The sequence below is a fragment of the Megascapheus bottae genome, chromosome 10 (genome assembly GCF_031878675.1).
Source record: "Megascapheus bottae isolate mThoBot1 chromosome 10, mThoBot2.hap1, whole genome shotgun sequence".
Taxonomy (NCBI): domain Eukaryota; kingdom Metazoa; phylum Chordata; class Mammalia; order Rodentia; family Geomyidae; genus Megascapheus; species Megascapheus bottae.
Window position 1 is genome coordinate 57,721,086 of NC_143518.1, and position 12,062 is coordinate 57,733,147.

The window sequence follows — 12,062 nt, forward strand, 5'->3', positions numbered from 1 at the left end:
ACTTACAGGCATGAGCCTACTGGCACCTGGCTTGTTATCTTTTTTTTTTTTTTGGCAACTGAGCCATGGAGAGAGGCAACTACTTAGACACAGTTCCACAACCCATAATGGAAGACCTGGGACTGAAGTCCAGGAAGACCAGGTTGAGTGGGGATATCCATGCCTGTCATCTCCTTCATCGCAGGCAGAATACATGGCTTCACTTTTGGATCTCTTGCGGCCCAGATGCAGGGACACATATGCGAATATTCACTGATGAAGATGGCTTGGAATACAGCTGTGGCTCAAGTGGTAGAGTGTCAGCCTTGAACAGAACAACTAAATGATCGTACCCTGGCCCTGAGTTCATGTCCCAGTACTGGCACATACACATAAAAGGAAGAAGAAGAAAGAAGGAAGAAGGAGGGAGAAGGAGGAGAAGGAAAAGAGGAGGAGGAGGAGGGGGAGGAGGAAGGAAAAATAAGGAAGAGGAGGAGGAAGAGGAGAAAGAAGATGATCATTTGAGCTCACTGGACAAGGATTCAAGATGGAAGAAGAGAACTTGGACCTTTGAAGCTGGCTTCTTTGGGGCAGTGTCTTTGGAATTTGACTCTATCATGCAGACTCATGACCATGACAGAGAAAATGTTCCTTAACATCAAGCTGGTCTGACTGATCTGTTGCAGAATGGCTTATGATGCTCTAAATTAGTTAGCTGGAAAACTCATCCATGGCTTGCTTTATAGTCTGTTAGTCCTCCAACTCCAAATCAGCCAGAAGCCATGAAGAATTCCTTGTTGTGTATGTTGCTCCTGAGGGCTAAAAGCAGATGAGGAAAGGCAGGGGTTAAAGAGAAACCACTCTCAACTCTCACCAGAGCTCAGTCTGAAAGCTGCAGCTGTCTGTGGCTAATCCACTCCTTCATCTGCTTAGTACTTTCCAGCCAAATCCAATCAAACTGATGGCAAACCCATGGGACCAGCCAAAGCAGCTGAGAAGGCAGCCCAAGCCTTGGGCTGCTCACATCCCCCAGCCCTAGTCCTCTCTGTCCCAGCTGGCAATGCAGAAATGGACAGCCACTCCTGAGAGCCCTGGGGGCCTGGTCATGGGCGAGTAGATAGAGCTGGCAGGATTTCACAGTCATCGCATCTAGCCTCTTCTTTTTATTTATTTTTACTGATGGTGAAATTGGAGCTTGGAGACCACTAGTTCTTTGCCACAAGTCCCAGAAGTCGACCTCGAACTCAAGCCTTATGACTTATAACACTTTCCCTACTACCTAGAGTTGGATCCTGGCAAGGTTCCAAATCGCAGGGCTAACAAGAAAGTTTGAGAGAGAATAGGAAAGAGGCTAAGTGGAGGAGGAAGCTTCTAGGGGGGTTTAAGTGCTTGAGGATATGTCAAAACCAGGTGATTATGACCTGAGTTCATTTCTGTGCTGTGTTAGAGTAGAAAGTGGCTGGTCTTAGGTGGTGCCAGTGGCTCATACTTGTAATCTTGTCTACTCAGGATGCTAAGATTGGAAGGACCATGGCCAGCCAGAAAAGTTCCAAGCAGAAAAGTCTGTGAAGATTCCACAGAGGGAAGATGGAGGCCATGGCACCTACCTGTGGTCCCAACAATGATGGGAAGCCTAAAGTAAGCGGACCATGGCTCAGAGGCAGGTCCCAGAAAGCCAGACCTTGCCTCAAAACACTAAAGAGCTAGACAGTGATGGCTCCTGCTGCCAATCCTAGCTCTTCAAGTGGCTGAGAGCTGAAGATTGTGGTTCAAAGTCAGTCCAGGCAAGAAGCTTTCGAGACTCTTTATCTCCGATTACCAAAAAATCTGGAAGCGGAGCTATGGCTCAAGGGGTAGAGGACTAGCCTTGAGCAGAAAAGCTCAGGGACAGTCCCAGGCTACGAGTTCTAGTCCCAGAACCAACACACACAAAAAAGAGGCTGAGATTTGAAGATCAATGTGAAACCAGCTTGGACATACAGATCTACGGGATTCTTATGTCTAGCAAAAGCCAAGCAAGAGTGTGAGGTCCCAATACTGGCATGTACACACGCATGCACATGTATGCGCGCGCGCACACACACACACACACACACACATGAGCCAGCAAGATAAGCATGAGACCCTGGGATCAAAGCCTTAAAGAATTGTTGGTCTTTTGTGTACTCACAAAGATCACCTTGAACTCTTCATGTTCTTGTTCCCTCCACTTACGTGGAAGACCACTGTGCTCACGTGGCCCAGAGACTGACACAGAGTAGACATTTGAATAATGTCAGTTCTTTTCTCCTTTTCCTTCCAGTAGACATAGCACACTGGAACAAACACTTCATTCATTACACTCTACAACAGCTGGCATGCAAGTTGGCCTATCTACTTTTTCATAGCAATTAAGAAAGATGAATATCATTAATTGGGTTTCCACTTACCTTTTTATTCTTCAGGCTAATATTTATGTTTGTTGCCAGATCCCAGATAAAGAGCCCACAAAGTGAGGGATGTGGGATAGCCTAGCCTTACAGTGGAAACACAGAGCATAGAAATTTCTGCTAGATTGTAAATGGAGTCACTTTCATCTCCTGAAGGTCTGGAACAAAAGCGAGCAAGCCCAGTGAGCACAGGTCTTCCTTGCCCTTCCCATACAGCAGGGAGAGTGTGCCTGTCTTGAATCTGGCTCCATGCGCTTGGGGCTAATGGCTTGGAAAACTAGGAACTAACAAACATTTCATGACTAATAGCATTGTTTCACCTTCTAAACAACCTACATAAAAGGTCACCCATTAATAAACACAGCAATTAGTACAATTGTCATCAGTTTCTATTGAGAGACACAGACACACCCTCATCCCTCCACCTACACTCTCTTCCCTGCCAGAGAGAATATTCAGACAAACCCAGATCAAGAGAACACTGACACAGTGCTCTTTTCAATCACAGTTACTGGTTTCTGACTTTTCTTGTTGTCCTGATGAAGCACCTGGCTAGACTGAGATTCCTGCAGCTATGGGTCTAGTATCTCTCTGCTGGGATGATCCAAGTAGCAGAACACTCACTGTGCTGGCTGTGCACAGTGGCCACTGGGGGCTGGCTGCTGTGCAGGCTGCACTTCATCTCTGCATCCTGAGTTACAGCGCCCCTTTACCTCCTCCCTTGGGCCTCTCCCCGTCTGCTAGAAGGCCGGACCACGTGTGCCTGTCTTCCAGGGGCCATCCTCACACTGCACCCAAGCTTCTTTCCAGTTCTTTGGATCATGCTTCATAGATATTGCCAGTATTCCTGCCCAGGAAAGTTCTTGTTGGAGAAATGATGCCCATCTGGGCATGCATGGCACACGCCTTTAACCCTAACTATTCAGGAGGCTGAGAACTGACAACTGTTCCAAGTCAGCGCAGGCAGGAAAATTTGTGAGTCTCTTATCTCCAATTAAAGTGGGGAGAAGAGCTGTGGTTCAAGTGGTCGAATGCTAAGTAGACCGGAACGAACAAACCAAAGGGACAGAGCACAAGTCCTGAATTCAAGCCATAGTACTGGAACAAAGAAAGCATCAGATCCCACTGGTGGACAATTGAGCTTTGAGGTGCTCTAGACCATGGTAGACTATGAAAACAACAAGACAAGGATGGGGGACCCTAGGTGTGAATGTAGCCCATGCCCAGGGCACTTCCCTAAGTTAGAGTGTGGGGCATCTATGCCAGCTCCCAGGCTATGAGAGGACTGGCTGGTACATGTTTAAGTCTGAGGTTCAATGGGAAGCTCCAGCCAGGGGTCACTAGCAAACTGACGATGTTGAAAGCTACGATAGCAGATGGGAACATGGAAGGTAAGAGTGGAAATAGAAGGCGAGCTCTGGGGCCTGCTGATGTTAAGAGCTCAGGGTTAGAAGGGCAGAAGCGCTGGGAATGGTACATTGGTGATAATTTAAAGGAACTCGGGTTCTAGAACCCATTAGTTTCTGCCACAGCAGAGGCTATACTTTCATTGTACAAACAAGTGTCCCCAGTGCCTATTCCAAGGATCCGGCACATTCTAGATGCTCCATTGGTATTTGTGGAATGAACGGGTTTAACTAAGGCATCAGAAGCAAATGGAGTGGGAATCGCTGATCCCTTCCAGCTCTTTCCTGCAGATATGCAAGGCTAGCCTTGAACTTCTAAGTTTCCTCTCTGTGGCATCTGGTAAAGATCAGTGGCCACAACTCTCCCACCCCTTCTAACCTCTCTCCCCTCTCCTTTCCAGCCCAGCTGGCTGGGACTCCTAGGGGTTCAAGAGGAGGGGGTCAGAGCAGTTAGGGCCCCGTAGCCAGCAGGGAGCAAAGGGCAGCCCTCACTGGAGCTGCGACCTTGGCTACCCCCACGTCCAGTGCAGTGGGAAAGGGAATTTTGTGCTGAGAAGGACTATTAATAACTTGTCTTGGTCATAGAATGCAAGACAAACTCATTGGGCAGCTCAATTTTCTGCCTGTTAAGTCATTAGTGGTTCTGTGGGGGAAGCCAGGGGGGAAAAGTTTTTATATGGAACAATAAATTCCTCTATAAGCCACAAAAGCCCACAAATTTGCAGCTAATAAACCCACAAATGTAAAATGATTAAGAACTGGAGAGGAAGGAGTTTCTCAGTGTTGTGTCTCAAGAGGCAGTGTGGTCTTAGGGCTGAAAATGGGCCAAAAGCACAGAAACCTGCAATGTCCTTCTGCCTTTGAATGAGCTGAACAACCCTGGGCCAGTCTTCCATTCTCTGCTCTGATTTCCTCATCTGCCAGATAAGGATATCATTCCCACCTTGTCTTTCTCAGTAACTGGCTGCGGGTAAGAGCTAGGATATGAGATGACACAGCCTTAGAGGAAAACCATTCTAGTTCTGGGCAGGGTAGGAAGTACTAGCCTATGAACTAGTCAAAATGATTACGAAGACAGACTAAGAAAGAGTCATCTGGAACTCTGCATTTTCATTATTTTTATGCCAACAGGTCCTAACCCTTGGTGTCTGTGAAGGTGACCTTACTCAGCCAAAGCAACTATGCAGACGGAGTTTAGGGAAGGCTCTCTTGGGACATTTATAAGAGGCACAAGCCAAAGGCACTGTGAAGATGTTTCCATCTTTCCAGAGATGGGAGGTGTGAGTCTCCAAGTCAAGGATTGTCCAGGATTACCACCAGAAATCAGAAGATATGATAGATTCTACCTCAGATCTTACAGAAGGAATCAACCCTGTCAACGCCTTGATTTTGAACTTCTGACCTCAGGACTGTGGGAGAATAAATTGCTGTTTTGTGAAGCCACCAAGTTTGTGGTAGTTTGTCATGGCAGCCACAGGAAACAAATACTGTAGCCACCCCGGATGGCCTGGGAATTCCTATCCATCCTATAGCGATGAGTCATAGCACGGACCACAGTGAGATGACATCTCTGGGTAATGCTCTACCCCTGCCACCTTCACACACAGGCTATGCAATGTGCAAGAAAGACAAAAAGTGATATAAATCAAGAACTGAGTGCCCCAGGCACTGTGTGAAGTTACCTCATCTATTGTCATCTTTGAAACTGTCTCCTGAATATCAGCCTTATCAGTTTCTGCCAGTTGTGGGGCTTGAACTCAAAGCCTGGGTGCTGTCTCTGAGCTTCTTCACTCAAGGCTAGTACTCTGCAGGTTGAGCCACGGCACCACTTCTATTTTTCTGGTGGTTAATTGGAGATCAGTCTCATGGACTTTCTTGCCCCAGCTGGCTTTGAACTGTGATCTTCTGCTCTCAGCCTCCTGAGTAGCTAGGATTACAGGCATGAGCCACTGGTACCCAGCCACCTCAAGCTTTCAAGAGCTCTAATGACTTGTGCAGGCCATGCTCTGGTAGCAGAGTCAGATTTTGAACCCAGGTTTTTTGATTCAAGGCCCAATCCTTGATTGTCCCTAGGACTCCCGAGGTCTGGAAGAACCTCTTTTCTAGTTCAAAGGCTGACCATCAGGCCCCGGGGTGAGAGGTAGCCAGAGACTTTCAGGGTCATATGCACACCAGTGGAGAGCAAAAATTGTTGATATTCATGGTTACAAGGACAAAGAAGGTAAAACAGTTTAGAACCATGGCTTCTATTGAAGTAAAACTGTTCTGCAAAAATTAGATCACTGGGACATCTTTCATGAGAGGAGGTTTGACATGGAATGTATGATTTCATATTTCTGATTAAGACAAGCGATGAGGGTGCCAGGGTGTTTCTGTTCTCACTATGGCCCAGACTCTCCTCCAAAGAGAAATATTCAGCCGGCAAGGGTTCTAGTTAGGGCTGATTTGTTTAACAAGGTTGTAACAAAGCCCAAGCCCAAGGACGGAGGAAGCTCAGTGATCCCAGAAGCTTTTTGGAAACCCCTGTGAGTTACCGAGATGCAAACATCAAAATCCCAGATGTAGGGAGTGAGGGTGGGGCCCCTTGGGAGGCAATGGTATTCTAGATCCTTAAATTTCTTTGTTGGGTAACTGGGAATTTGAGGACTGCTACCCGTCAGGGTAGGACAGCCACCTGAGTCTCCAAGCTTGCAATTCCAAGCACTGGCCTTGGAGGACCAGGTACCTGTTTCAGTCCCCTTGCCAGAACTCTTCTATACTGTGACTGCTTTAATCTCTCAACCTAGATCTCTAGAAAATCCTGTAACTGACTTGCCCCTGAGAGTGCTAATGCCAAACAGAACAACATACCATGACTTTCGAGTGGTTTCTCCTCACTTCCAAACTATGGAAACTTGGGCAACTAACCCAAATCTGGAGATTTGGCCTGATCTGGAAAGTGAAGAAAATGCTACTGCCCAGGCTGGAGGTTAGACCATCTCTGATTCAGAGTTCTCCAACAGGTGGTGGCGGGTTATCACCACTGTGGGAGGGAGAGGAGCAGGGGATGCAGGACAGAGCATGTCTTGTATACCTCTGGGTCAACCTCCTTGGCAAAATCTACAATAGCGACCAAACATCTGGTTTCCTGGGAGCACAACAAGATTTCTTCTTCAGGACTGTGTGGAGCCTGCAGGCTGACCTGCTCAACAGGAGGCGGTATACTAGTACTCTGCCTCAGACCCTGGGAAAGCATTGCAATTTGCCTGATGCTTCACAATGGAAGAGCATGGTGGACCACTTTCTCATTTCCCTCTCTCCTTTGAGGTAGCCAATTGCACAGGTGAAGCAGGTGAGAGTTCCAGATGTGAAGTCACATACTCCAGCTGATGCAGACGCTGAGATTGGAACCAGGCCTCTTGACTTCCAGAGAGGAGGGCCCCAGAGAGGCTGGGCTGGGCAGGTGTGTTTGGGGGACATTTATGTACTGTGTTGATGTGAGGTGGTGGTGTGTACGCAGAGTGAGGATGGTGGGAGGTGTGCACCGGGTGCTGTGGGCACTGCATGTGCCTACTTTGGGGATCCTGTGTGGCCATGTGTGTGCGTGCCGGCACCAGGCCCCTCCCCCCAGGTGGTAAGGCTGGGGGTTGCACTCCCTCCAAAGATGAGCCAAACCCCAGCCTGAGCCAAACCACAGCCTAGGCTGTGGGGGTTTGATCTTCTATGTGCTGCCAGAGATGAGAGAGGTCTAAGTGGCAGAGATTTACGGGGCCTGAGGGAGAAATACCCTTCCAGTGAGAAGCTCACATGAAAGCTCCCGAGTAATAACTGAAGGCTGCCGAGCGTGCCAATTATGCAGCAATTAAAAGGCTCGACTATCATTTCTTTTTCCTTTCATTCTCATAGCCACTCCCCCCCCAACACACCCTCAGCCCCCTTTGCAATCTGGCTTCCCCCGCAGGCTCCCCAACAAAATACACTGGGGAACAGAGGATAAAGAACACACTTTCCCCTCTTTTTAATGGGAGATCAAAAGTTGGCTTACGGGGGAGAGGGGAAGGGGGGGCATGCATTCGCATGCACAAGCAGCGGGGAGGACCATGTTGCGGAGATGGCAGTCCTCAGGGTAGGATTGGGGAAGAAGAAAGGCGTGTATGGCTCCTAACCTCATCCGCATTGCTCCGTGGAATCGACATAATCAGCCTTGTAAGGTCAGTCGTAGTGATGAGGAGCGACATGTGGCGGAGAAGACGACTGTGGCATGAGGCGTTTGGGAAGTCCCACAACCTGCTCTCATGGGCCTGCAGGTTGTCTGGAAGCACTTTCCCTTGTTTCTTGGTCTTGGCTTTCCCATCTACAGAGTGGGCGCAGCCCTGGGCTTTGTGTCATGGGGCCAAACACTCCTGTAGCTAGATGAAAGGGCCAGTGGGCGCCGAGCGGCAGGACTGCTCTGAAATGTAGCCAGCACCAGCTGAGCCAAATGCCCTGCGCAACCATCCAGTGGCTAATTGAGAAAGAATTAGGCAGCATGCCCCAAAAGTGAAGAAACAGCTGCTTGGCTTTCTTAAGGTGCCAGCGCTCACCCAGGATGTGTGCCCCTTCCTCACCTGATTTCCCAGCGAAGCAAACAGCCCCCACATTCCAGGTCCATAGAAGTAGGACCCCCTCCTGCCCTGCTGTTGAAATCAAGCACTGTCTCAAAAGCTCTGAGTCTATGGAAGTAGGGAGGGGGCTTTGGGAAGGTGGAGAATGGATTATGGATTACAGAGCTTGGGCTTCTCCCAGGAAATGATTATCTCTCACATTTAAGAGTCTTCAAAATCCCCGGTCACAAGTCACACGTGACCAGATGGGAGATGACAGCAAGCACCCCGTGTTGTCTGGTTGCACTGCCCAAATTGGTGCTGTCTGTCACTAGACTACTAGTAGTGATTTAATGAGCTACACCATACATCTCTAACTGTCCACCTGTCCATGACAGTTAGGGAGGAGCACACAGCTCAAGTCATGCATAATGGAAAAGGATCTAATGTTTCTGACACCAGACCAGGACACCCAGCCTGTTGCCCTGTACCCCAGTCCCCAACACTCAGAAGCTAATGGATCATCAGGACACTGGGAAAGCTGTGTATAATTCTACCATTTCTCCTGCCACTGTCCAGCCCAAGAATAACCATAACATCACAGGAAAGAAGAATAAAGGAGTTGGTGATCACACTCCTAATCTTAGCTACTCGGGAGGTTGAGATCTTGGAATTATGGTTTAAAGCCAACCTAGAAAGTCAGTGAGACTCTTATCTCTGATTAACCACCAAAAAGCCAGAAGTGGAACTGTGGCTCAGAAGTGAAAAAGCTAAGGAATAGTGCTCAGGCCCTGAGTTCAAGCCCCAGGACTGGTGTGCACGCGCACACACACACACACACACACACACACACACACACACACACACATACCAAGAAGACTGGTGCTTTGGTCTGAGCCTCCCTTTCCCCACAAACCAAAATACTGACATTAGAGGCCTCTTGGGATAAACTCTGCCAAATGGTTTTCCCTAACAAGCAGCTTCCTGGTTACAGCCCATCTCCCAGCATAGTCTCCTTTGCTGCTTATGCTTCTTGGAAATCCTTCCCCTCAGAAGCTATGCTCTGAGATGTTTGTTGTTTGTATGTAGAAAATGGGGAGCTAGTTAGGGCAGAAAAGGAGGACCATGACTGACTCTGCACGCTATGAGCCCTTTCCTACCTTCCACTGGCTCATACTTGGTGACTTGAGGGTCCTTCTCTCCCCAGCACCATAGGAGCTGAAGGACCTCAGTTGGCATGGCCAGCCACACTTGTAGGGCCTGACCAATTGTTTGCTCAGTTGGGGCCCACTCAACCTACTTTACTGTGGGGACTGGCAGGGTTCCAGAGGAAGTGATGGGAGGGCCCGAGTATGTTCTGACCTTAACTGAATTCCAGGATGATGATGTGTGAATAATATGGCTTTTTAAGAGTCAACAGCTTGGGTGCTTTTTATAGTCACGCTGGATGGAGCTCTGAATGGGCCATCTCCCCATTAATCATTTAGCTTGTTAGATCAGTTGGCAAACAATTCCTGGCTTTTCTCTGTGGTTTTACTCTCCCCCTGTCAGCAGCACCCTTAAACAGACATCAAAACTGCCATTCGGCTGGGCCTAGCCCCATACCTTAGGGATTCCTAGCTTCCCGACCTAACTCTAGCTTCTCCTTACACCTCACCTTTCTCTGCAGTTTTGGTGGGGATTCTAGGCTTCCTTCTGGTCTCACTGTGAATTCCCTTCTGCCCACTTGGAATTCATACTGAATGATGGTTCATGGAAAGTGCTAGGAGGACATGCGAATGATAAGACTAGAACCAGACGATTGCTTCTCAGTCCCACTGCTCCTTTCTGTGCCCACACCCCTGACTCCAGGATCACAGGTCCCCTGGCCAGGCAGGACAGGGCTGCAGCAGGCCTCCATTACTTACAATGTCTCCAGACTGTGCAGCCCCTCGAAGCTGTGGGTCCCCACACGCTGGATGTGGTTGTTGTGCAGATGCCTGTGTGGGAAGGAAAGACACGTCAGAGTGAGTGTCACAGCGCTGTGGTGGGCCAGAGGAGCACACAGTGACAGGGGGAGCAAAGCAGAGGCAGACACATGGACAGAATGACCTCAGTGGTCAAATCCTTTGTCTCCAGGGACTAACAGTTTGGCCAACACTGATTTTGGAAGCCACCACCTCCGAGGCCATATTGACCACAGACTATATACATCATTCTGAGTTTCCTATTGAAGGAAGGAGGGCGAGGAGAGCCCCAGGCCAGGACTAAAGTAAGCTTCTTCTAAGCACTTGGGGAGGGGGGAGGCCTGATGTCAGAGGGGTTCACATCTGAGGCATCGTCTATAGCTCTCTTCCTAGGACCCAGCCAGCCTGACTCAGTGGCCAGACGTTCCTAGAGGAGCCAAGAGCAAACCACTGCAGACAACATATAATTAAGGCTAAGCCTTCTGTTACAACTGGAGAGAGCTGTGGACACACTGAGAAAGCAGGGAGAATGGTGAGTCTGGAGGAACTGGAAGAACTTGTCCAGGGGTGGTGATCCTGAGCAGGGCCTAAGATAGATGGGCCCTTGAGCACAGGACATTCAGAACAGGGAGAAGAGTGTGCCCAGAGGTGGGGAGGTGAGCGTGAGCCAGGCGTGTCTGTGCAGATGAAGGCCTTGGCCAAAAGCAGGTGTGAATTGAAGGAAAGAAGGACCTCAGTTTGGGAGAGATTTTCAAGATATAAATAGCTAACCGAAAATAAATGATAGAATTTTCTTCTGCTAATTGTTATTGAACAAAACTGAATGGAAACAAGAACCGGCCTACACTGAGCATATTAAGGAACAACAAGTCAGGGAAAAGATTCTAATGTAAGAACACTGCAAAAACTGGCAGCCAAGAAAGTATTTCATCCCTTTTTGCCCCAAAAAATGAACCGACAAGAAGACAAAATCTGATTCTTATATTCCCCAAACACACGTTTAAACTCAGGACCTCCTATTCTCTCTACACAATCATTTTTGCTTTCGTTTATTTTTTAGATAGAATCTCATACTTGTGTGGCATGCTAACCTTTGGACCATGATCTTCCTGCCTTCTCTACAGCTGGGATGACAGGTCTGTGCCACACCTAGCCCCATACCCTCAAATCATAACAGATATTTTCCCTTCCCTATTTCTGGCTTCCAAAAGCCAGAAAAGTAAAATAAAGGCTTCTTTGGCCTGGGGGCATGGTTTAAGTAGTAGAGCACTTTCCTAGCAAGTGTCAGGTCCTTTGTTCCTCACCCCCACAATATTGTGTAATAAATGAAATAAAATTAAGGTAATATTCATACTCCAAAATGTTATGATGAAAGTTAAATAGGACCTTGAAAGCCTGGGGGCATGGCTCAAGGGTTGGGTGTTTGCCTAGTGTACTTAAGGCCTTTGGTTCAATCCCCAGGATTAAAGGAAGAAAGAAGGAAAGGAGGAAAGAAGAAAAGGAAGAAAGGAAGGAAGGAAGAAGAAAGAAAGGCAGGCAGCAAGCTGGTACTCACTGAATGAGGAAAAATAGCTCCTAAAAATAGCTTCTGAGTGAGAGACAGAAGGAAATGGATCACAATTGCCTTCTGCTACAAAACAACCCAATATTTCAAAGGCAACTTTCTTTTTTTTTTTTGCCAGTCCTGGCTGGAGCTCAGGGCCTGAGCACTGTCCTTGGACTTTCTCAAGGCTAGAGCTC

The 12,062-nt window shown here is 48.2% G+C and overlaps 1 protein-coding gene across 3 annotated transcripts in view; it reads right to left on the reverse strand.

The window, feature by feature from the left end:
- Lgr6 (leucine rich repeat containing G protein-coupled receptor 6) overlaps positions 1-12,062 on the reverse strand; it is a 115,607-nt gene that overhangs the window by 34,023 nt on the left and 69,522 nt on the right. For all 3 annotated transcript variants that reach the window (XM_090341423.1, XM_090341422.1, XM_090341424.1), the window contains one exon: positions 10,284-10,355. In XM_090341423.1, coding sequence (XP_090197549.1) covers positions 10,284-10,355 — 72 coding nt within the window. The remainder of the gene's footprint in view (positions 1-10,283; positions 10,356-12,062) is intronic.